We start from the raw sequence: 26,214 nt of genomic DNA, 5'->3' as shown, positions 1-26,214 counted from the left end.
GTTGACCCTGCACACAGTGGAAGGAGTATAGACAGGGACAATCTCGATGCAGGGATTTCCTGTGGCGTATGGCGTATTATTGCTGCTTCTTGTGGAACAAGTTTTGTGCTTCCATTTCTAGCACTAAAATCCAAAGCTGTGCTTGAGATAGTCTCATGCAATTACTTTTTAATCAAGGTACTAATTCTCAATATGTGTGTACTGAGTTAATAGAAATGTTAGACATTTACATTATGTAGATGTTTTAAGAGAATAATGCTTATGTGGGAGAGGGCATAGAAATCATGTTGGATTTACATTAAGTTATATATTCATGAATCTGTATTAAAGTGAAATGAATCAAAGCAAGGAAATGATACACATTATAATGAAATGAATTACAGCATATCTGGATTTAAAGAATTCATTATGTGATTTTCACTCATTACAAATTCATTAAGATGTTCCCAAGTTGTGAGAGGATGATAAATTGTGAAGACATAGTTACTGGTAAACAAACAACAGTATTTCATAGTAGTTAAACTCCTGTATAACGAGCAGGCATATTTAGGAAAATGGTATTTGCATGGTAACTCCTCCAAACTTCTGTTATACAGTGGTAGAATCTCAACATGTCAAGCATGAAAAAGGTCACCTACATCATGTAATGTTGCTGTCAGGAACTACAAAGCCTGTAGAGAGCCAATGTGCAAGATCATCAATATATAATCAGTTGTAAGTATCCACACAGTCTTCAGGGAAGTTCATTGGCAAAGCAGTTGGTGCGCTAAGCTGTTGCCTCTAGACAATTTGGTACAAATATGAATTTGATCAAAAAATGAATGTAGCCAGCTGGATGACTCAGTTCCTATTGGGTATTCAAGTGTAGCAAAAAGCTACAACATAGTTTGTCAATAGCATGAAAAAGGCAGCTATTATTGTGACAAGAGTCCTTTCAGTTACCATTACGTGGAAGGACAGAGTTATAGTACATATGCAATGCAATCCTCTGCATGGCTACTCAGAAGTAAGTTTTACTGAGTTCAGTGGGTCTTACTCACAGGTAAGGTGTATAGGATTGCAACCTGACTCTCTTTATTTCTATTTAGTACAGTTGGGTATTTATACCCCACGTACTAACCAAAGTCTCAAGGTGGCTTACAATATATTTAAAATAAAATAAATCAGACAAGACTACCTAGAGAGGGGCAAAGATGCATACAAGCTTTTCCTCATAACTCCAGCATTCCAGCTGCTACTCTGCTTCTTCTGAATCGTTGAGCCACGGCACATCTGGCTGCTGTAACACCCAGCTGTTAGTTCCTCAAAGGGTGAGACTTCCACACCTGGGCTGCTGTTGCTGATGTTTCTTTCAGTTTTGGCTCAAGGCAAGAGGCACCAAGAAGACAAAGGGGCTTTCAGGTCTTTACTAGTCCTCAGAGACGGAATGTTGCTTTGAGGTACACTCAGAATGTTCACCACCATGTCTTGCGCAGTTCATCCAGTGGTTGGACAAACAATAAGAATAATTATTGTGGAATTGGATGAAAACTAATATTTACCTATTTATTTATTTATTTATTTATTTAATTATTTCTATACCGCCTTTCAAGGCAAAAGCCCTCTCAAAATGGTTTATAAGTAAAAGGCATAAAGCAATACAAATATAAAATACAATTAATTAAAGCAGTGTAAAACATTTCATTTCCATACAACATCCTGTATGCCTCCCCTTCCTACTGCTCACTTCATTAATAAGACCCCAAACGTTTGCAGTTATGATGTACAGGGTCACCTTTAATTATAGCGTTCTTCTGTATATCAAATAGGAAACTGTTTATTCATTTTTGTTAACACATGGCAATCAGATAATGAGCAATTGCCATAGAACAGGGCTAGCACTGATACTGTGCTAGAATAATGTTAACAACCTTCCTCCCCCGCATTTTGCTATTGTCTAGAACAGGGGTAGGCAAACTTTTTGGTCTCTGAGCACATTTGTCATTTTGAGAAACTGTCATGGGCACCACCATAAAATGGCTGCTATGGAAGCTGTGGCAACAGACAAGTAACTTGGCCAAAAGACAGGGTACAGGGCAGAGGAGGGGACTGAGCCCCAACACACTAAAACAGTATTTTGAACCCAGTTTTCTGCACCAACAGACTCCTATTTCACAGCAATCCCAGCTGCCAATAAGAAAACGTGCTAATTTTATTTTAAAGTGGGAGGGGTAGAGCACCTTGGCAGGCGCATTGGTGCCTGTGGCTACCATGTTGCCTACCCTTGGTCTTGAAGAACCTATTATTTGTGTGCTGGTGATGTACCACTTTCTAGATCTGGGGGTCTTGAGTGCAGGTGGAGCTATTCTTGCCTGTAGCAATGTGATATAGCAAGGTGGAAATGAATTTTCCTCTTCTACACAGCTATCAGAAGGGCTGGCACAATCATCTAAGTAGATTAGCCAGCAAAATTAAAGGGATGCCTGGCTCTTCAACCTAAGAGCATGCCGTGAGAACCCTTTGTGATACGGCAGGACACCGAGGAACCCTGGCTTCTCTTGCATCTGGTTGGACATCAGCTTTACATTGTATATTTATATTGTACTGTTAACGTTTGCTGTAAGCTTCCTTGAATATCACAGGTTGAAGGGGGGATAAAAAAACAAATGTGGAAAGTGGAATTGTTTCCATGTAAATTGAGAGCTCAGAATTCACTATAAAATTTCCCTCTTGAATTTAAAAAACCAAACCAATAGAGGCATGATCCCCAATCCTAGGGCTGGCTCTACCATTAGCCAGAGTGAATCAAATTCCTCAGGCAGCAGATGCTTGGGGCAGCACCTGCACCCCTACCCCCCAGGTCTGTTTCTCCTGAGGCTCTCAGCCATTTCCATCTGTTGTGTGCAAAGCTGTGTATGACCTATCCTGGTCTTCCTAAACTGGCCTGAAACTCTTCATAATACTCCACGCATCTGATGAAACGAACAACTAACAGTTCACGAAAGCTTATGCCAGAATAAATTTGTTAGTCTTTGAGGTGCCAAAAAACTCTTTGTTGGGAAGCCTCAAACGGCAACTACTAGGGAAAACAGAGCAAATACTAGACGGATTTGCTATACACCACAGCTGGTTTGAATTTGAGCGGGAAAAGACGTTGGGAGTGGGTGAAGGTGAGAAACGGGCGGTGGGGGACGGGGAGACCCTTCGAACGTTAGAATTGGGCTGAGGGAGGGGGAAGCGGGAGCGCGCCTTCTCTTCGCCCAGCAACTGCGAAGCGCGCGGCCGAAACGAGAACCGGGGCGCGCGCGACTGGAGGGAGGGGGACAGACAAAGCGAGCCGCCAGCACGCGTGCGCACTACGAGCCGCATTACGTCAGCGTCAGCTGTCAGCCCCGCGCAGCCCGGCAGCCGCCGTCGCTGCCACAGCGGATGAGGCAGATACCGGCTGCGAGTTCCGGGGCGTGTGTGAGAGGAGAGGCGGGCTCCTAGGGGGACGCTGGCCAGCTGCGAGCGAGTTCTCCCCTTGTATCATTTATCCCAGCCGAGAGACCGAGAGGGCCGAAGGAGCTTAAGGCGAGCCTCCGCAAGGCGCTTCATCTCTCCTCTTGCCCTTGTGGTGAGTGTCAGGCGTGGCTTTTCCTTTTGAGAGAGAAACAGGAAAGAGAGAGAGAGAGAGAGAGAGAGGGAGGGAGCCATAGGCGGAGGAAGGAGGCGAAGAGGAGGGGCGGCCCCCCTCCATCCTAGTGAACGCAGGAGACGCCCCCTCCTTCCCTGTATCGTGTGAATCGGCGTTTCCTGGGCCTGAGGTGGCACCGACCTGCCTTCCCGCTCGTGGTCTGTGACTGAGTCAGTGGAGAGCCGGTGCCCCCCATCTATTCCCTTCTCTTCCCTGCCCCCCCTTCCTCCCCCCCCCCCCAAATCTCGTGGTGCCTCGGTGGGTGTGATTGGTTGCGCCGCTGTGACTCGGTCTTCAGTGCAGGGAAGGAAGATGCTGCTGCATCATCATCATGACCACTCGCCAGCCATCCCTTTCCCAGGCCAAAGAGATGACTGTGTCACGATTTGAGGAGAGCAGGAGGGGGACTTGCTTGACGCTCGCTGCTGCTTTAGCATCATGGATGGTGCTGTGCGCTAGGGAGGAGTCCTCGTAACCAGCGATTTTTAAAGAAGGAAGAATGGTTGGACTCAAGTCCGTTTGGTAAATGCCACCCTCTGACTTGGAAGTTTTCCCCACCCCTAAACCTTGAGCTTTGGGGTCTCTGTGGTTAACCCGGGATGAGGGAAAAGCACTTGGTATATGCTCAGGGTACTTAAGATGTGTTCCTTGATTTGTCCCTAGCATTGAAAACAGATGCTGAGGTTAGCCCTGGCACTAACTTGCCCTGCAGTCCTGTGCATGCTTACTTGAAAGTTAACCCCACTAAACAATGTGGGACTTATTTTTGAGTAAGCAAGCATAAAGGCATGACTGCAAGCCATTCCTTTCCCCCATTGTCAGGTTGTTGGCTTGCAGCAGGAGGTGGCCTTTGGTGCTGATGAGAGTTTTGGCAGGTGTAATCCTTTTATGGGGCAGTATGTGTGAGGTGGGGTGTGTGAGTTAATCCATCCTTTTGAGGGCAGATAACATCTCCTCATGGACTTGAACTGCTTAAAATAGTTGCTTCTCTTCTTGGGACAGTGAATAAAGCGGTGCTAGATTTTTGCTTTTTTAACCGTACAATGACTCATTGTAAGTTTGTCCTCCCAGGGAAGGTAATATTGAGTTTCTTTTTCTCTTTCTTCCTTTTTCAGACTTTGAAGCTCTATGACCTTGGGCACATCACCACTTCTCAGCCCAGTCTCTCATAGCTGTTGTGAGGTAGATGACACAACAGTTGTAAAACATTTTCCAAGCTGAAAGAGCTATAGAACTAATAACTAACAATATCTTAACTTTCTCCAGATAGCTTGGAGAGAAGTCCACATTCAGTCCTTTTGAAAGAATTTTTGAAATGTTGGGGACGGACGGACAGGACACACACACACACACCATTCCTGTTTGGCATCCTGCATTTCTTGCCACAGCCACCTTCCTCAGGGTCCTTTCCTTTTTATTATGCAAGCTCCCTTTTTTTTATCCTTCTATCTGCTGAGCCCCTTCTGCTTCCTTCCAGCTGGTGTAGGGATTGGGGAGGCTTTAAGCAATTCAGTCCATGTGGGAGAGACAGGTTGCATACAGATGATATTGCAAACCATAGTTTTCTTTGTCCAAACCTGTTGGCTCACAAACTATGGTTTTAAGCAGGTTTATGAAGCAGAATTTGCACTGTGGTTTGCCATTATAGCTCAATCCTCAAACCATTGATAAACTGCATTTATGGCTATTGCTCAGCCTCAAGAGGCTGCTGTGCCATGAAGATGGGAGTGAATTTATGAAGCTGAATGCTGAGCGGGTGAAAGATGGAAACAGACATGCCACTCTACGTTGCCTGTCGCACGTCTGAAAGTTCAAGCTGTGGTGTGGGTTAACCCAAATTGCTATGGTTAGAATGGAGGGTTGCAGAGGGCAACAAGATCTTCATGCTCAGTTTGCCTTCCATGGGGTAATCTGATGAGCATTCTTTCTGGGGCCTCTCTCACATTGGATAGGCATTGATATAAGTCTGTGGGTCTTATAGTACGGGCTCATTTGTGTGACAGCTTCTGCACTCCCATTTGACACTAGCACACAGCTAGGGTTTGATTTAAACTTCATGAAACTAGAGAAGGATAGATGTTTTTATTAACAGCATCTCAGTATCTTGGCTGCAGAAGTAGACATTTTATAGATAACAAAAAACCTTTCAGAATAGCTTGCTTTAATTCTAAATATATAATGTGATAAATAAGAAATATTTGGCAGTAACAGTTAAAATAAAAGCTTGTTCAAATATGTATTGGTTGTGAATTGTATGCTGGAATGGTTCTGTCTGGAAATTCATGTATTTAAATATTTATAAAAAATGTATTTTTATAATGTCACACATTTACTGGAAGGAAGATCTTGTGGATCTTTTTAATCTTATTCATTCTGGGAAATTCATTCTGCTGTGACTCACGACAATTGCTCAGGGGCATCTTTTGAAAAGTTGTCTGGTGTAGTTGTCCTTAATACTCTTCTTGATAAGTTAATGACTGTCTTGTAAAACTACTAAACAGGCCAATCCACTGCAGAGCTAGGTACACAAAAGCCCACTGTAATCAGCAGGTTTAGGAGTGCCTGATTCTGTAAAGATTGGACTGTAATCCTTTAAAGGCTTTCTGGTTCCTGAGATGACAAGGTCTTGCCTGCCTGGGTGTGGCCTGTGCTGCCAGGTTGGTACTTTTAGCACTGCATCAGAAGTGCAGTAAATTAGTACGCAACAAAATCAATTGCTGTTTTATGTTGATTATTGTACACTTGCTAAAACAATTAGAGTCTAAATGTATTTTTGTTAAACATCACTTTTTAATAAATACCAGGTTATACAAGATGTGTAGTGCTCACAAATAGCAGCTTGATTAAGTCACAATAATAGTTTTCCCATGAAGTAAAGAAGGTATCTTTTGCTTTATTGTAATTCATGGAAAATCATGTTTGTAGAGTATGGGGTTTGGACTGGTATTTTTTTGAAACAGTTATTTTTTAATATTTGTAGGAAAGCTAAAGTTTCCTGTAAAAATGTTGTAATCTCTCTTAGAAATTTATTTGCTTGGATCCTAAGGTAAGTTAACTTAAGGAATTTCACAGAAGGGAAGTTTACCATCCCATCTTCCCCAATGTAGTCACCTGCAACCCTAAAAGCCAAACTGTGTGTGTGTGTGTGTGTGTGTGTGTGTAGGGGGCTGCTGGAATGGGTGGAATTCTCCAAAATCATACTTGGAACTTAAGGTAAGTTAACTTAAAGAAGTTCATAGAAGGGAAGTTTCCTTTCTCCCAGCAGCCCCCCTGTGCCCATTCCAAATTGTTCAGGTGCCTCTGGAGAGGCTTTTTGTGGGTCACAGGAGGCTGCAGGGGGAAGGAGGGGTGGAAAACTTTCTCTCTGTGAACTTTCTTAAGTTAACTTATTTTATGATCCAAGTCAATATTAACCAAAGAACTAACGTGGCATTTGTTTTGATATAATGTACAATAATCTTAGTCAAAACTTGTGTTCATTTGTGAGAGGCAGATCCTAAACCTCTCTCCCTTGGGCCTTCAACACCAGCTGCCTTGTGGGAAAGATTCTAGGAGAGCCAGGGAGGCAGGCAAGGATAACACCAGGTGCCTGTTCCTGGAATGTTTACTCTTCCCACAGGGCCATCTACCACGACCTGCCCTCTAGGAAGGATCCTTAAGAGTTTTTTAAAAAATTATTTATTATTTTCTTAATGATTTTTATATCATTTGTAAGCTTTCATGGAAGGATTTGTATCTAAACTGTTGTAATAATAATAAGAAATACACATTTCTGAACAATCCATTTTTTAAAATCCCACTTTTCACCCAAGATGGGCTTCCAAAAGTGGCTTACAGTGAAAAGGGACAAAAAGGCACATTATATTAGAGATACAACACTCTCTTCTGATCTCTGGAAGTTGATGTCATAGTCCATATTCGAGAGAGAGAGAGAGAGAGAGAGAGAGAGAAGGGGTAGACAAAGCTGCAGATGGACGTGTGATTGGCTGGTCATAAAGATGCCAGCCTATAGAAGCAGCCTTTTTCATCTTCTGCAGAGTCATCTGGTCCCTGGCAGTTGATGATGTTTTATCATAAGATCTCATCTCTCAGAATGTAGTGCATTAATAAATATTTTTAAATGAAAGTTGTGAACTATAATAGCATTGCTTTCTGGGCTTTGGTAGGATTTTAACTTTGAAATTTAAGGTTTATGTTCTGCATTAGTATTTAGATATTTTTGCCTGTCCCCCATTCAATATGATGAAATGAAGACAAATTAAATGACCTACTTACTATAAATGCTTAGTGCATTAGTACTGCCCAGTTAGTTAAATGATGTTAAATGACTTAAATGATGTTAAATGACTTAAACTGTTGGATTTGGATGATGAATTGTAGAAAATGGAAGTGATACCCCCCAATTCTTATTTAGAGCTATTTTCACTTCTAAGAATGCTCTGAAGTAAACTCTGCTACATTAATTTGTATGGAACTGGTGTCTTAGTTCTTGATAAGGTTACAAATCTGGGATATTGTCAGTTTATTTTTAAGCCACAACATTAGGCAGTTGTGGTAAGTAACTAAGGGTGCAATCCTATGCATGTTTAGACAGAGAAAAGGCCTACAACTCCCAGCATTCCCCAGCCAGCCATGCTGGGAGTTGTAGGCCTTTTCTCTGTCTAAACATGCATAGGATTGTGCCCTTAGGCTACAGTTCTAAACACACTTAACATTTAACCTAGCGGAACTTGCTTCCAAGAAATTGCGCTGCAAGGCTGTGATCCTGCATACACTTACCTGGGAATAGGTCCCATTGAGCATTGTGGGACTTCTTTCTGAGAAACTAGTATATGATCAGGCATCGCACTGTAGAAGCCTGCTCACATGACTTTCTGCATTAGCATATCAGTATTTAAGATCAGGGAATAACTACTACTCTAGCATAGTGAGCTACAGCATGACATTACACATGCTGACATAAATATCTAAACTTGGTGTGCTAGAGTAAAATAGCTGTATTAAGATTGTCTGAGATTATAGTTGCACCAGCATACTTAGTTATTCTTGAGTTTAGTGTTAAAGCTTCATCAACCAAGGAAGATTTTAGCTTTTTTTTTTTTTTCCTTTTTTAGGAACCACTGGTACAGGGATTGCTTAATGTCTATAATTATTATTGTATACCACCATTATGAGGTTTTCAGTCCATTGTTAATAGCCAAGCTTGGTCTCTTTGAGGTAATATTTCCAAAACTAAGATTTAACTCGAACTGAATGAAATTCCTCGCAATTTCAGCAAAATGACCAGCTTAGGAAAACATTTTGCATCATGCTGAACATCTGGTGGATGATGCTAACAGGAATAGAAAGGGCAGGGCTGAAAAATGTTACTTTTAGTTCATTTTCCCATATATTTCTCAGAGCTCAAAGAAGTAATGCTTAGTTGATTCATTCATTTATAATATTTCTATACTGCCCCATAGCCAGAGCTTTCTGGGCAGTTCCCAAGATTATTTCAGTTCCATCCCCCCTTGTTACTGTACACTGTATCCATCGCATGTTCAATCCATTCTAGACATCTGTGTTGATTTTCACAGGGTATTGACTGCTGTGTGCTCCTACCAAAGAGGTGCTTACACTTATTGTGTATTGTTTTTATCATCATGCTTTGTTGTGAACCGCTTTGAGCATACTGTATATGGAAAAGGAGTATACAAATAATTACTTGATTGTTTATAAACTAGAACTTATTAATGATCAATATACATTGTGTTGGATATACAACACAACACTGTAAGTGATTTATAACTCATCACTGGTAATGCCTCTTCCATAGTGTTTCTATTTCTCTAGCTGTGATTTAGGTATACCTCAATACAATTCAATTTTTCTAGGCAAAGGACCCATTTTTATCCAATCTGCAACATGGGACTCTTTAAAAATGATCTTATATACTTGGACTTCTCTCTGTTGTTTTATCTCAATCTTTTTCTTTCCCCTAAAATGCTCATGATGTTGCTGGTACCTTGTGGATTATGTCCAAGCAGTTAATGACCAGCTAATGCTGGAACATCCTTCCTATCTCATAATAAAACTTGTTTGTGAGCAAATTATTGTGGACTTGCCAGTGGACAATTATTTTTAATACTCCGCATTAAAAAAAAATCCATTACACATTAAGCACTTTAAATACAATATACTATAGGCTCAGAACTATGTTGCACCTCATAATCCAGAAATGCCTTCCTGTTTTTATTTTTATTTAACTTATCAGAAATAAAACAGACTTGAGCAAAGGGGGGTGGGTGAGGGCAAAACACAAATGTTCTGACAATCCCATTTCAATGTAATGGGGGACTTCCAAGTGTTTAGTTGCTTACACCTAAATCCTAAACACATTATTACCATGGAAATTCCCCCTTGATTTTAGTTGAACTTCCATTCAAGTAAGTGAACTTAATACTGCAGCCTAAGAAAGTTGAGTGTGATCAATACAGAGTTGAGATAGCTATTGCAATATAGTTAACCCACTGCAGAATAAGTTGCAGGGCTAATTAAATGTAATAGATCTGAGCTCAGTCTTTCATTTTCCATGTTGTAAAAATCTCTTCTTGTGAGCAACTTAAGTGGATGGGTGAATTGTTGGTTAACAGCTTTTTTATCAAAATGTTTCAGCAAATGCAAGCACTACCACCAAAGCAACTACAATAAAGAATTTCTTGAAGGGTAGGGGTGTTAAAATTTGATTTCATGGTTGATTTACTCTGAATTGTTCATTTAAACACACACCCAAAATGTAGCCAGGTTATGTTTGTAGGGGACTGACTTCCCAGGCTGTTCTAATATGGATTTTTAAATTTATATGGTTACTTTGGTCAACAGCATGCTTGGAATGAGCCACCAGGTTGCTTAAGGGAGGTAAAAACTTCTACTTGATTAATTCTTAGCGCTTTGGGGTTAGAGCTATGGCAGCTCCCCTGATTCTTCTGTGGTATGGATGCTGCATCTTTGCCCCCATACAATACTTTGATATTGTAAAACCTGGCATAATTCCACAGGGGCAGGGTATCATAGAATAGTAGGGTTGGAAGAGACCTACAAGACCATCGAGTCTTGTCTTGGGTAATTGACAAGATCATTAGTGTGGGTATGGGGGAAGGAAGTGCTGCCTTGCTGAGTGGAATGGAGCAAGGGGTGCCTAAACACTGCTTGAATAATTATTTGCAAGGCTTCATTAAACTACATGACTTTTTCATGTGACCTACATTTCACATGCACAAATGTAGGCCATTAGCTGGAAACAGCAGTACATATTTTGCTTAAAGATTTATTTGATTGTTCAGTAGTTATTGGAAGCTATTTGTAAACCGTGGCTTTCATTAACATTTAGATTTTTGATGTGTAGTTGAAGGAAGACGTGTATCAATGCAACAAGGATATTTGATACATATTATCTGCTTCCTTTAGAAATGTATTTTCCTTTTGCAACTGATTTGAGCACATGCTATAAGAGCATGTGTTAAAGATTTATAGAGGTTTGGATGACCATTTCTAGTTCAAAACTTGCTTCCTAATCTTGATAAAATGAAGTCTGTGGTAACAATTTATTGCAATAAGGAGTTACTACTTCTTAGTTATATAAAATAACTGACTTTTTAGCTGCTTCAGAGCTCAGAGTTTTGCACCTGCCTAACCATGGAGCAGCCCAAGCTTCTTGCTGGGGCAGCTTTATTGCATATATGACACACAGAGTATTTTTTACTGTCCCTAGTATGCCCTGAAACACAAGAACACATGCATCTGTGTACACAAATATTTTTTTAAAAATAGAAGAGCAGAATTTAAAACCCCAAACAAAATCTTAGGCATAAATAGTAACAAATTTAATATTTATGAGCTAAATATTCCATCATGTTGAGTACTCACACATTTAATCTCAGTTTTGCAATTTTAAGCTGACTTGGAAAAGTCCCTAGATGTGCTTACTGAACACTATCATTTCTTAGATTTTGCAGACATGAGAATTAATTCCATGTTGATATATAGGGAACTGTAATGTGTGAATTGACAGTGCATCAGTCCACATTACCAACACATTCACAGTTTCAAGTCCTTTTCAGTGTTTGGAATTCATATTGTATAAGAATATTACTAAGTCACACTTTAGTGTTTCCAGTTCATATATCACATATCTCTGAGCGTGGATTAATCGAAATAATTTTGCTCGTTTTCAGTGGAATAGCTGAACCTGCTCAGTGTGTTGGTAGCACTCACTTAATGAAAGTTTCTATCCTTCAGATGGGGTTCTTAATCACTCAGATATTGTGTGGATAAACTGTAGCTGTTGCTGTGGATTTTTTAAAAAAACTATATATCCTTGAGAGAGCAGCTGCCTTTTATCAGTGAGAACTGAGCAGGGAGTTGTGCTTACTCAGCAGGAGCACTGAGATTTTGAATTAAGAGGGTGAAGGCCAATTTTGAGGTGACAATTTGAATACTCAAAGTTACTTTTGAAATGATCCCATGCTGTAAGACCAAGGATTTGTATTGGATGCAGCCGATAGGATCATTGCTGAAGAAGTTACATATATGATGCATCCTGATGAAACCTGCTCCCATGTACGCCTTAAAAGGGAATAATTTTGCAAGTTTTCTCTTGGGTATGAAATGTTACATCAGATTTGTCCCTAGATCAGATATATACTAATTCTGTTATAATTGTGATCCAGTTCTTCCATCTCTTCCCCTCACCCCAGAACTTAACTGCAATAAGGTTGCATTTAGCAGATTTAGTTAGCCTCTTGTTGAAATATTTGTTCCTGTGTAAGCAAATGCTGTCCAGTGTGAATGTATTCTAGTTCCACTATACAGTTAGCTGTGACTCTGTGGTCATCACATTAGTTTTATATAATATACTGTGTACTTCCTATAACAATACTTGTGCTGTTGTTAAAAATGTCACTTTTTCTCTTCTCTCTAGAGTCAAGAAGTGTTACAGGGCTATATCTCATGGAAGGGCTATAGCTCATGGAAGAGAAAAATCGTATCAGGACATCCTTGGTTTCCAGGTTACCAAAGTATGGAACAAAACCTGCTGGGAATATCTTACAGACAGTTCCAAATGGGACAGCTCTTAATTTATCAGGGAATACTCAGAGCATTGACAATGGCACTATTCGTATGTCTTCCTTCTCTTTTAACTGGAGAAAATCAAATAAATACCAACTGGGTGATCAGATCAGTAGTGAATCTAGCTCTAGTCATAATTCCAATGAAAGATTGACTGATTCTAAAAAGTGCGCTCGGTCTGAAGGAGCAGTTGGTAAAGATGTGCTCAGGGTGGGTTCAAATAGCGCCTTGTCAAAAATTGCAAAACAAAGCAACATGTTTGTGTCACCTACAGAAGAATTAAACCAAACATCTTTGCCTGGGCTGTCTAGTTCAACCAAGTTCACCAAAAGTTCATTGTTAGGAAGGACTTCATATTCTGGACTTAATGCTCCAAAATCACACTTGAATGGAATTTGTGGGAACCGGTCAACAGTAGGCTTGCAGAGAAGTAGGGGAAATTCTACTGCCACCCGGAGCAGCTCAGGGGAGAGTCTTGCAAAATCAACAGACAATGATAAATCATGTGAAACAATGGTTAGGTCACAAAGCTTTTCACATTCCATTCAAAGCTCTCTCTTGCCCCCTGCATCCCTAACAAGGTCACACTCCTTTAATAGAGCTGTGGATCTTACAAGGCCTTATCAAAGTCAACACCTAGCTATTAGAACATCTCAGAGGTCAAATCTGTTGTCAAGAAGTGCACGACAGTTGGATGTGCCCAATGGTAATGAACCTTTAAGGTATGGGTTTGCTAGATCATATGCTGCTTTGGCACCCTCTGGATTGAAGAAACAACCACTGTCAAATGGCTCTGGGGATGCACCCTCTCTGAGATTTAGAACAGGCCGTCCTTCATTATTGAAGCCTAGCAACCAGCATTTGGGTAGAAAGATCCCTGTGGATGGCAACGTAAGTAAAGATACTGGAAACTGCGTAGTGGAAGACTTGATTTCAACAAATATCAAAGGAAGTATTGATGGAAAAGGAACACAAAGCAGTGAAAGAACAGAAGATAGTGAAGCTGTACATAATAATTTTGTAGAAAGTGGCCGTAAAATTGTAATGGATGGTGATGGTGATGAAATATCAATATCTTCCTTGTCCTCTTCTGAGAAAAATGATCTGAGTGAAGACTTTAGTGATGACTTTATAGATTTAGAAGATGCCAACAAAACAATAAAAATAGAAGAAGTTGTTTCTGTTCAAGAGTTGGAATGTGGAAATGGAATATCTCTAGATCAACTTTTATCTCATAAAGAAAGTGAAACATCCGACTGTAATTCTGATGAATGGCTGGATATACGTGAGTCTGGTAAATACGTGTGCTTTTTAAAAATTCTTTTTGGATAAGAGCATAAGCTTCTGTAGCATGGCCACCATTCTTTTCTCAGCTAATAGTTTCTCTTAGGCTGCAACTTTATACCGAGTTTCCTAGGAGTAAGCCTCGTTGAACTCAGTGGGTCTTACTTTTGAGCAGATATGTATAGGATTGCACTGTTAAAGACTTAAGAGTTAGGTTTTGAATAACAATGGGTGAAGATGACAGATTCTTCCAAAAGTGTATTTGAGTTTGTGTATGTGTCAAGGAGCAGGGTACATACAAGGCGGCTTAAGCCAATTTTAGAAGACAAAACAAGTATTTTCTTGGCCTAAGAATTTCTAGTTCAGTTTTGTCCGATGCAATATATCTCATAGCATGCAAATTCATTATTAACACGTTCTACAACACTACTTTTAATAGCTAGTGGGACCAATGAGAAGGCAGTTTGTACCTATCCCCAAACCAAGTAATTGTCAAATGGTTCTACCACAGAGATGTGAAGACCCAGAAAAAAAACCTCAGAAAAATTTGGAAAAAACTCAGTTTTTTTCCAAGGACAGTTTGTTTTTTTCTGAAAAACTGAACAGCTTTGGATTATGAAATATCTTTTTAGAATTTAAGACAAAGTGTTTATATATTGTTATGAAGCCTTTGCTACACCCCCTGCAAATGATTTCTAAAAACTATGTAAGAAGACCTTTATAGAAAGACTAGAGAAGTAAAATGTCTGGAAATAAGCCATGGGGAAAAATGTTTTTGGTCCTCTCTGTAAGATTATCAGCATAGTTCTTCCTTCCATTTCATATTAAAATTATTGCTCCATTGAATGTATTACCGATAGACATTTTGGATTGCTCCAAGTCATGCTTGGTTTCCCAACATGTGAATAGAGTCATGATATCATAATATGGAAGAAAATGTACATTCTTGACAGTTTAGCTTTTGTTCTAGAGTCCTGTGTTTCTGGACTTGTCTTCCCCTGCTTCCAGTTCTTCCTGCTTCATCTGGCTTCTAGGATGATTCAGATGTTTCAGGGACTACTTGCTGAAGATCCCTCTGATCAGACATAAAGTAGAAATCTAAAACAAGTTCCGTATAACTTGGTTTGCTCATAAAATTAGTCATGTTTGGTATATTAATTTTTTAAAGTATTGTTTATTCAGACAATAATTACACATTTACTGAGTTCACTTTTTAGTTTTCAAATATAATGATAATTTTATGAGCAAACCATGTTATACATAATATAACTCTAGAACATAAAGACTGCATTATGTTCCTAAAGCAGCCTTCCTTAGCCTGGTGCCTTACAGATATTTTAGACTACAATGGCCAGCATTCCTGACCACTGGCCATTGTCCCTGAGGCTGATGGGAGCTGAAGTTCAAAATATCTGCAGGGCACCAGGTTGGGGAAGGCTGTCCTAAATCAACAAAGTGAGTTTAGATCTGTAAAGAGTGCTGAAAAATAAGCATTGCTTAATTTTCAATTTTCCCCCAAATTGCTGTGCCCCCCCCCTCAATACAGGAAAAGAAAAACCCTTTTCCCCCATGGCTTCAAAATTCATGGAAATGTTACATTTCTATTCTACCGTATGATTTTCATTATTGCTTGCTTTTGAAAGCTTGTTGTTTGGATTCTTAGCACCATTTTTCTAGTGGGAAATGTGTAGATGTAAATTTAGTGTTCAAATAATGGGCGTAGACTACCCAAAGAAGTATAAGTCACAGTTAATTTGGTGGGAGAGTTAAATACATGCTTAACTTAGACCCTTGGAAATCAACAGGGCTTATTAGTGCTTGATGGTGGACTAGTGTCCAGTACTTTTTATGCAGTTGTTTAGGTGTGTGATGGTTTAACATTTATGGAAGAGGAAGGTCTGACAGACTGCACTTATGCCCGTTCTGTAAGGTCTTAATTGAAAAAGTTAAACCATAGTCTGATATTTCTCTTAGTGATGTGTAAAATGTTTTTGCACCTAAAGAAAACTTTTGACTGTTTATAGTTTGAGCTGTGATCTTAACCATATATACATGGAAGTAAGTCTCACTGAAAGTTAATATCCATAAGCTTGGTATGTTTCCCTCACAAATTTTAAGTTTCTTAGAAAGTACTGAGAGAGGAAACGTGTAACTACAGCCAGTACATACAAGTCATTTGGCATCTTTACTCTAACAATGACAGGGGGGAAGATTCAAGGATAGAGTTCTATTTCTTCTCCTTGGTTGCTTGTGAAACTTGAAATGGGAGACAATTGACTTCTGTTTACTCCACTGTGACATGTATAACGTGTGGAGCATGAGACCCCATCTAATTTGGGGGGAAGGTCTGTGAACTACAAATCAGTATTTGTTATTCTGCCATTCTCATATGATTGGAATGAGTTAGTAAAACCATTTTCTCAGTGTCCAAATATTAATCAACATGGAAGAACTATGCAGTTTAGTTTAAGTATAAACTGTAAAATATGGTCACTTGTCACTCTTGAATATGTTTGACTGCTGGTCCACCTGTTTAACAAAACTTTCCCACTGCTTCTGTTAAAATTGGAAAAGAAAGGGTGTCTACCCTTCACAGCTACATTTGACAGCATGCAAATAACATATTTACATACTGCTCTCTATTGTTTTAAACTGATGCTGTGTCAATATTTTAATGTTCTAATATTTTAGTATAGACTAATTAGTACAATTAATTTTAAATAATTATTTAATAGGATTGTTTGTTTTAGTATGACATGTAAGACGCCTTGGGAGGGTTAGCCCTGAAAGTTGGCATACAACTGTTGAAGTAATTAAATAAGGGTGTGCATATAGTGTTGATTTTTTTTTTTTGCTTTCATGTAAGTAGTAGAAGACAAGAGTGAAAGTGCAAAGCATTCTGCTGGGAACAATGCAATTTCCTCTGACATGGATTACAGAGCTGGTTCCTCCTTTGAACTTTCTCCATCTGATAGCTCCGATGGCACGTATATGTGGGATGAAGAAGGGCTGGAGCCCATTGGGAGTGTCCATCCATGTGGAAGTTACGATTCTTCTGAAATGAATAGTATAGTACGTATAGCTTTTTTATATTATTTGTGTAGTATCTGGAATAAATTAAATACTTTATAGAGAATTCAAAGAACAATTAACCTTCAAGAAGGCTCACAATCTAAATTAAGACAATATACAAGAGAAAAGGGGTCACAGAGGACAAAAAGGGAAACTAGAATATGGTTGGTAATTTGCACTTATAAAACACAGTGCCTTTGTAAAACTGAATAATCACTCCTAGCTGAAAGAAGCTTCCTTTTTTAAAAAGTGTATTGCAATGTTTACATTAAAGTTTGAGCCATGAGCTCAATAAACCATGATTACATTGGCTTTTAATTAACTTCTGGAATTTTTCATAGGTTGTGTTACATTCTTGTTGATTAACTTGTACAATGTTTTTTATTCGACTGTAGTTGTTAAAAATGGGAAAAATCATTATTTTCCATTTGTTGTAAAACAAAATGTGATGATTTACTTGCACTATGGGTACAGTGCCTGCTGTGGCTCAATAGCACTCTGTTTTCCCCTTCTCCCTCTGCCTGCATATGTTTATGGGCTGAGATGCCCATTGGAGCATGAGTAACCTGCAAAGAAGAGCTGGATGGGGAATATAAGAACTGCACACAGAACTGATATGTCCCATCATGACCTGTTGCACTGCTTCCACACAGGTAGTGGGGGGATGGAAAAACAGGCATTCCTGTGACCTGTCAATATCTGCTGCACATAGTTAATGCACTAGTGATGCAAGTGGATTTAGCCCATATTATATCAAAAAGTAGTTCATTGCAATATTCTCAATTATGCTTGAACTTAAGCTTTCCAGTATCAAATTTCTATTCAGTAATGTTTGAGGACCTTCTGGGTTTTTTTTGGGTATGTTGCTATCTGCTTGAAATCATGAAATGATGTAGAAACATGCTTTGGTTTGCAACTTTGATGCAGCTATTAATTGATCACCTTTATGTGACTGATTTTTTTTTAAGTCATGACCAGCCTACTGAGTAATAGCCTACCAATCAATCTGAACTCTAGAATTGTAAACAGGACATAACTGGTATTAAGCTTGCACATTTTCATGGCCAGATTAATCAGAGATTAGTTCATTAACTGGTGTGGGTAAATTGGTGCAGCTGTCAGTTAAGGGCATACTTTTTTCTTTTGGTAACTTTTGTTTTGGAATGTTGCTGTGGTTGAAAATAATATAAATGGCCTAACAAGTGGTAGTTTTTGTTTGATTCATGTAAGATATATAGTTTAACAAACAGTTACCTCTTGGTAATATGCGAATTTAGTTTAATCAGCCAGAAGGCAGATGATGAGTCAATAGATCCTTCAGTTTTTTGATGGCTGTAGTTGAAATACATTGTGCACTGCAAAACTGACGTATTGATTGTCTTGATATCTCTAGTTCTAAGTATCTCATAAAAAACAAACCAAAAAAACACCTATTCCCTAGATGGGGTTATTTGGTTGAACAAATACTATCTCATTGGATGTAAAACAGGAACACAACCTTTTTTGGGCCAAAGGCCTCATTGGGTGTTGGGTGATCTACCAGGGGCACCACAAGAAAAGGAGACATTACCAGAGCTAAAAGGGGTCTTCATCTGTACTTTCATCTCAATCAGGCAATTGCATGTCCCCCATATCTTACCACAATTCACCCCAGTCAGGCACCTCAGTTTCGTTTCCCCAGTCAATTGATGTTACTCATTTCATTTTCATTCAGGCTTTCAATTTCATTCTTCCCCTCATCCCCACCCACAATAACTTATTTTATTGTTCTTACTTGAGGAACAGGGCTGTTTAAAAAGCTGTGCTTCTCTGTGCTTTCATGCAGCAGCACAGAACCAGCAGAGAGGGAGCTGACAGAGCCATAGAGCCCTATTGACACTAGAGGACAGATGGTCTTCTAGAAGATGACCTGGGAACTCCTCTCTGTGGGTTCTGTGGCTATGGCCTTGTAAGTGCTGGTAACAGAGCATTCTCCTGGAAGTGGGAAGACACTGCAATCTTGCAAAGAAAAAGATGATTTTTAGTGGCAAGGAGGTGAGCAGGCAGGGGCCATGGGAGCTCTGGGGGGTTATTACCTGAAAACAAAGCAGGGCCAGTACTAGGTGCCACTTTTTGGTGGGGGGTTGGGGGTGATTTCAGCTGTTTTTTTGCTGGCAGCTCGGGGTTTGGGGGGGGCTACAGGTTGTGCACCCCTGATTTAAAATAAGAGCAAGCCTCCATATAATATGATTTTTGTCAGAATGTTAGTAAGCGCAATGTGCAGTTTATTGTTTAGGTAATTATTTTTCAAACTGTTTTCTGAAGAACCCTGGAGTTCTTTCCAATCTAATCAGTAATGGCAGACGTCTTTCAGGGAAGTTTAACATTCCTACCAGCACAGTTCTTTCCTTGCAGCGTGCAGCTATAGGGGAGTGTTGGGCATATTATAAGGCAGGTATCTCCAGTGTGGCACCTGTGGGCACTACTGTGCCCACAAGGCCAGGTTGAGGCACCCAGCAAGTTATTTTCCCCCGTTGTAAGTGAATGTTGCAATTCCTGCAGAAAAAACGGCTGGAGGGTGTGTGTGAAGTCCACCTCCCCACCAAGAACCCTTGGGACAACCGGATCCTTGGTGTGGGGTGACTTTCGCCCTCCCTCCATCCGATTTTCGGCAGGGGAGCTTTTTCTTTTCCTGTTCAAGCCAGTGGACTGATCTGTCCATTAACTTAAATAGGGTGGGAGGAAAAGTCCTCCCTGATGAAAAACAGCTGTGGGGCGGGGGGAGCCTAGAATCCTTGGGACAACATGGTTCTTGGTGGGGGGTGACCTTCACCCTCTCATCCCATGTAGATGAATGGAGAAATTACTCCAGAGAGAGGGGGAGAGAGAGAAAAGTGGAGCCAGAAAGAGAGAAGGAAAGAGATAAAAGGCAGAGAGGGAGAAGCCAGAGTGAGGAGTGCACAAACAGGGTGCATAATCATACACGCACACACAGTCATAGATAAGGGGGTGCTCCTGTTATTTTTGTGACATCCAGTTTGTGGTGGCAGCCAGGGCACTTGTTCAGAATGCCAAAATGTGCCCATGGGTCCAGAAAAGTTGGAGAACCCTTTTTAAAGGTGTACTCTATTCATGTGGGATATTGTTAAGTGCCCTGTGTGAACTGAGAAAGTACCCCAAATTATGGCTGTAAATCCTCTGCAATATGCTGTCAGTGTGGAAAGTATTACCTGAAAATAGAAGGTTTGAGAATTACTGATTTGGAATGACAGGAACATGAGCTGATGAAGAGGTAAACAATAATGCATGCAAAGGACTTGTGTTGGAATAGAAATCATATTTTTGGTTTGGGAACTGTTTAGACATATAAAGTGAAGCAAGAACATTGCCTAGAATACCATAATGAGAGATTCTCACCTGAAGCAAAAGGGTGGCTTTGAGAATTCCATATGTTATTGTGAAGAAGTTCAAAAACATTTTTTTTTCTCTTTGCCAGACGGCTCTGTTGCTCATTGTTCAAAGTTTCTCATTTTCATCATTGCTTCCTCTTAAGCAACATATCTGGGATCATGTCTAGTATTTCTAGGGAAGTTTTCATTAACTGATGCCGTACTCACTTGTAGGGGAGAATGATGCTGCTTAGGTTATAAAGTTGAGGATAGTAAGGATGGATAAATATTTCAATTTGCATGTTCTACTTTGAAGTATCTGATCAGCTATACTTCCTGGAGGATGGATTGTTGGCAAGGGATGGGTTGCACCTTACAAGGGCTGGGAAGAATGTGTTTGAAGAACATAGCATGACGAATTTCATCAGGAGGGCTTTAAACTGAATCCTACAGGGGAGGGAGACATAAAGTTGGGGTGTAATAATGGACGAAGGCTCATGCACTACAACTGTCAGCTCCTGCCAGCTGATCGCAGCTGGCAGCGATAAATCACGGGCTGATAACAGGGTAGTAAACCTGTCCAAGGCTGGGGGAGCAAAAAAGCAGCTTGTAGCAAGGAATATTTTACCCAGGCAGTGAGTCCAAAGTGTTGAGGCAAAGAGAAGTCCGTTGTTCAGTCTGAGGTCCAAGACGCACAAGGGAACACAGGCACACCGGTGGGCAAGGGCTGAGGCTGACATCTGGTGTGTGACATGACATTGCTCTTCAGCAGTCTTGTTCTAGCCTGCCAACCCCTTTTAACAGCCACAGCTTGAGGCAGCTGCATCCAGTCAGTCCTTCTGCCTCTGAGAGCCTCTCTGTCTTAAACGGACAGAGGCTCGTCTACGCTGCTCCCAGAGATGTAGATACCTTCCCTCTGCAGGGGTCAGTGGCATTTCGCCCTCCAAATTCTCTGGGGAGACTGCAGCTGGGCCTGGAACCTCCACAGGGGTTGAGGGGGCTCAGGTTCCTTCTGTGCTGGTCCTTTCCCATGGGTCTGGAGCCTGCCATTCCCCTTCATCCTTGGAGGAGTCTGAGGGAGGCATGACACAGAATGGAGAGAACGGCTCTAATAGCGCCTAATAATAGTCTTCAAAAACATGTAGGAAGAAAGCCAGACTATAAAGCACATGGTCTTCGATGTCTATATATTAATGCCCAGAGTATGGGAAACTGAACAAACTTGAACTCTTAATATGGGAGGGAAATTATGACTTGATAGGTGTAACTGAAACTTGGTGGGATGACTCCCATGACTGGAATACAGCAATTGAAGGATATAACTTGTTCAGATTAACAGAAGGACCAGAAAGGGAGGTGGAGTTGCACTGTATGTTAAAAATACATATCACTGCACAGAAATACAGGAGGATGAGCTTGGTAGCCCCATCAAGAGCATCTGGTTTAAAATAAATGGAGCAAAGAATAAAAGGAACATGGTGGTCGGAGTCCACTACTGGTCACCCAATCAAGGAGAAGATAAGGATGAAACTTTCGAAAAGCAAATTGCCAATCTTTCAAGGAAGCATGATGTAGTAGTAACGGGGGACTTCAATTTCCCTGATATTTGTTGGGAGACAAATTCTGCAAAACATGGCCCCTCCAAGAAATTCCTGAGTTGTGTTGCGCTTCCTCCTACAGAAAGTAGAGGAAGGAACTAGAGCATTGGCTATCCTTGACTTGATCCTAACCAACAGAGATCACTTAGTGGATAAAGTAGCAGTTACAGGAACTCTGGGGGAAAGTGACCATGTTATACTCGAGTTCTTGGTTCTAAAGGAAGCAAAAGCCGAGTGTAGCCAAATGCTTACCTTGGATTTTAGGAAAGCCAATTTTAATAAACTCAGAACAATGATAAGTGAGGTCCCATGGAAAGCGACTAATGAGAAAAAGGAGTCCAAGATTGGTGTGTGTGTGTGTGTGTGTGTGTGTGTGAAAACAGGAAATTCTAAAGGAACACTTACGAAGAATTCCAACAAGAAAAAAAGGTGGAAGACAACAGAAGCAGCCAATGTGGCTTCACAAAAAGCTTAGAGATGACCTGAGAACAAAAAAGCACACATATAGGAAGTGGAAGGAAGGCCAAGCAACAAAGGAAGGGTACAGGCAGGTAGCACAGAATTGCAGGGATGGCGTCAGGAAGGCTAAAGCTGAGAATGAGCTGAGGTTAGCGAGGGATGCTAAAACAACAAAAAGGCTTTCTTCAGATATGTGTAAAGATAGTAAAAGAGGAAAGAAATTGTGGTTCAACTACTAAATAAGGATGGCAAAATGATAACAGGTGACAAAGAAAAGGCAGAAGTGCTCAATTCCTACTTTGGCTCAGTCTTCTCCTGAAAGAGGGTCTGTGACCTCTGGCAAAGGCGAAGTACAGGCTGAAGGGGCAGGATTGCAGCTTGAGATCGATAGGCATATGGTCAAGGAACACCTAATTACAAATCTCCAGGGCCAGATGAACTGCATCCTAGAGTAATAAAGGAACTGGCAGAAGAACTCTCAGAACCACTGAGAGTGCTTCTGTCAGTTATCTTTGAGAAATCGTGGAGGACGGGTGAAGTGCCCGATGACTGGAGGAGGGCTAATGTTGTCTCTATCTTCAAAAGGGCAAAAAGGAAGAACCTGGGAACTACAAACCAGTCAGTCTGACATCAATCCCTGGGAAAATTCTGGAGCAGATTCTAAAACAATCCATCTGTAAGCACCTTGAAAACAATACAGTGATTACTCAAACCCAACACGGATTTGTCAAGAACAAATCCTGCCAGACGAAACTGATCTCATTTTATGATCTGGTAACCCCCCTTGTGGACTGTGGGAACACTGTGGACATAATAGACCTCAATTTCAGCAAAGCTTTTGACAAAGTGTCCCATGATATCCTGATGAGCAAACTAGCTCAAAGTGGGCTAGATGAAACAACTATCAGGTAGATCCACAGTTGGCTACAGAATTGGACTCAAAGAGTGTTTATCAATGGGATCTTCTCAAACTGAGGAGAGGTAATGAGCAGGGTACTGCAGGGCTCAGTGCTCTTCAACATTTTTATTAATGACTTGGAGGAGGAGGTGTAGGGAATGCTGATCAAATTTGCAGATGACAAATCTGGGAGGGATAGCTAATACTCTGGAAGACAGAAACAAAATTCAAAGTGATCTTGATAGACTCGAGCGCTGGGCAGAAAACAACAGAATGAAATGTAATAGGGATAAACGCCAAGTCCTGCATCTAGGAAAAAGAAAACAAATGCACAGTTACAGGATTGGCTCAACAACACTACAAGCGAGAAGGATCTTGGAATTGTTGTAGATGACAAGCTGAATATGAGCCAACAATGTGATGTGGCTGCAAAAAAGGCAAATACCCTTTTGGGCTGCATTAATAGAAGTATAGCTTCCAAATCCTGAGAAGTACTAGTTTCCCTCTACTCAGCACTGGTTAGGCCTCATCTGGAGTACTGTGTCCAGTTCTGGGCACCACACTTTAAGAAGGATGGAGAGGGTCCAGAGGAGGGCGATGAAGAAGATCAGGGGACTGGAAACAAAGCCCTTTGAGGAGAGACTGAAAGAACTGGGCATGTTTAGCCTTGAGAAGAGAAGACTGAGGGGAGATATGATAGTGCTCTTCAAGTACTTGAAAGGTTGTCACAGAGGGGAAGGCCAGGATCTCTTCTCCATCATGCCAGAATGCAGGACACGGAATAATGGGCTCAAGTGACAGGAAGCCAGATTCCGGCTGAACATCAGGAAAAACCGCCTGACTGTTAGAGCAATACAACAATGGAACCAATTACCTAGGGAGGTGGTGGGCTCTCCCACATTGGAGGCATTCAAGATGAGGCTGGACAGCCATCTGTCAGGGATTCTTTGACTTGGATTCCTGCATTGAGCAGGGGGTTGGACTCGCTGATCTTATAGGCCCCTTCCAACATTATTATTCTATGGTTCAGTGGGTATTCTTGCTGATTGCATATAAACAAATATTGTTAGATAAAATAATCACAGAGCATCCTTCTATTGATTGGAAGCCTTCATGTTTTCTCTTAATTTCTTAACAAGGTTTGAGAGTCCACATGGTGAGAATAAGGTTTTGTTGTGTCTTACAACAAAATAAACCATACTGAGGAATATTTAGGGATCCTCATGAAGGATTATCTACATTTAACAATATGATGATGAAGCAGAAATACATACTTCCCAGTTACTTCTGGCCAAAACATATAGAATTACTACTTTCATTGTGAAGTTTTCTAGACTGAGAGCAGTGACTTCCATTGTCTGAAGTGGCAATGAAGTCTTTCAATGAGAGGACTCAGCAGATGGAGAGCCTTGGATTGTCCACACAAGAATTTACTGAATTTGTTCCTCCTATGGGGAAAAATTCTACCCTGCCTTTCTGTTCCCATACTAGAGTCCAAGGTGGGTAACAAATTAAAACTTAAAAAAAACAAAAGCAATAAAATATCTATCAAAATAAAGGGTTAGCACATCAGATAAAACAGCAATAACAGAAGGGCACAGGATTCAGGTAGCTATGCTTCATTTTTGTAAATACCTCCCAAATTTCTAGCCTTTATGGCTGCAAGGTTATGCTTAAAGGTTTGTGAGCAATGCAAGCTGAAACTACAGAAGTCAGAGAGGTGCCTGAAATAAATTTCCTATGCCTGGAGGTGGGCTTCTACCCACTCACCTTGACCATTGCCATGACAAGCAAAAGCAGAATACATTATCCAAAATAGTAAAATTTCAGAATGGATTATGCAAAGTAAGTAAGATGTAAACTTGATCAATTTGCATAATTTACAAAGGGTGCTGATTTAAGATTGCCTAGGTACAGAGTTTTAATTTTCTTAAGTTCAGAATATAAACAGCCCTGAATATTTGTACTAAAGTTTCTGTTCTTATAGTTACTGCTCAAATACTACTGTGAAAAGTTGCACCACTTCCAATTGCTTCCTGCATTTCCCTCTTAGTGGTTATCTCTGTGTTCTGTGGTTTCAACAGCTACAGAAGGCACTACCTCAAGAGAGTCTCTGGCGGCGATTGGATGATTTGTTCTGATGTTTCAGAAGGACTGGGCTGTGGCTGCCTTTGGATAAGCAGCTCAGTCATTCATCAAAAAATACTTAAAACATAAAAATCAGCAGTGATGAGGCACATGTAACAGTGTGAAATGCAAGATATAACTTAGCAGGCATTTTATTGTAATGGATTTGTTTAAATTACATTGATAAGAACTCTGATTTAAGTGAGTTTTAAAAGAATTTTCAGAGGGGAAGCCATGTCTGTTGTAGCAAAAATAGGAGTCTTGTAGCACCTCAAACAAATCTATTATGGCACAAGCTTTTGTGGACTAGAGTCCACTTCATCAGATGTGTCAAGTGTTGTCCTGAGCTGCACACATCATGGGATCAAGGAATAAGTTGTGAGAATGTGACAGTCATATTGCTTGTACATTGAAGAAGCTCTAATTTTTCAGAGACACAGTCAGGATAAACATCTTACAAATGTATCCATCTGGTGAGAAGACGGGGTATTGATGGGGGCAGGACCAACTGATGAGTGAGTGCTGAACATTTTCATGCAGTTCTTTGGTAACTTCATGAATGGAGGCTAGATGGCAGCACAGGAACATAGTCTGCTGGTTTAGATATTCAAGTCTTAACAGGATGATTGCTTTCCTGTGCCTTGT

General features: G+C 40.5%; 1 protein-coding gene across 3 annotated transcripts in view; it reads left to right on the top strand.

The window, feature by feature from the left end:
* The first annotated feature begins 3,415 nt into the window (after positions 1 to 3,415).
* The window catches only part of CCSER2 (coiled-coil serine rich protein 2), a 79,100-nt gene continuing 56,301 nt past the window's right edge, over positions 3,416 to 26,214 (top strand). For 2 of the 3 annotated variants that reach the window (XM_084845336.1, XM_084845338.1), the window contains exons 1-3: positions 3,416 to 3,595; positions 12,615 to 14,057; positions 16,914 to 17,119. In XM_084845336.1, coding sequence (XP_084701462.1) covers positions 12,662 to 14,057; positions 16,914 to 17,119 — 1,602 coding nt within the window. In that variant the 5' untranslated portion in view covers positions 3,416 to 3,595; positions 12,615 to 12,661. The remainder of the gene's footprint in view (positions 3,596 to 12,614; positions 14,058 to 16,913; positions 17,120 to 26,214) is intronic. The other variant, XM_084845337.1, reaches the window with a different exon arrangement.

Source organism: Heloderma suspectum, chromosome 3 (assembly GCF_057233095.1).
Source record: "Heloderma suspectum isolate Gila_16-S chromosome 3, 16-S_ref, whole genome shotgun sequence".
NCBI classification, from domain to species: Eukaryota; Metazoa; Chordata; class Lepidosauria; order Squamata; family Helodermatidae; genus Heloderma; species Heloderma suspectum.
Note: the sequence above shows the minus strand (reverse complement) of the source record. Positions and strands in the feature narration are given on the sequence as shown.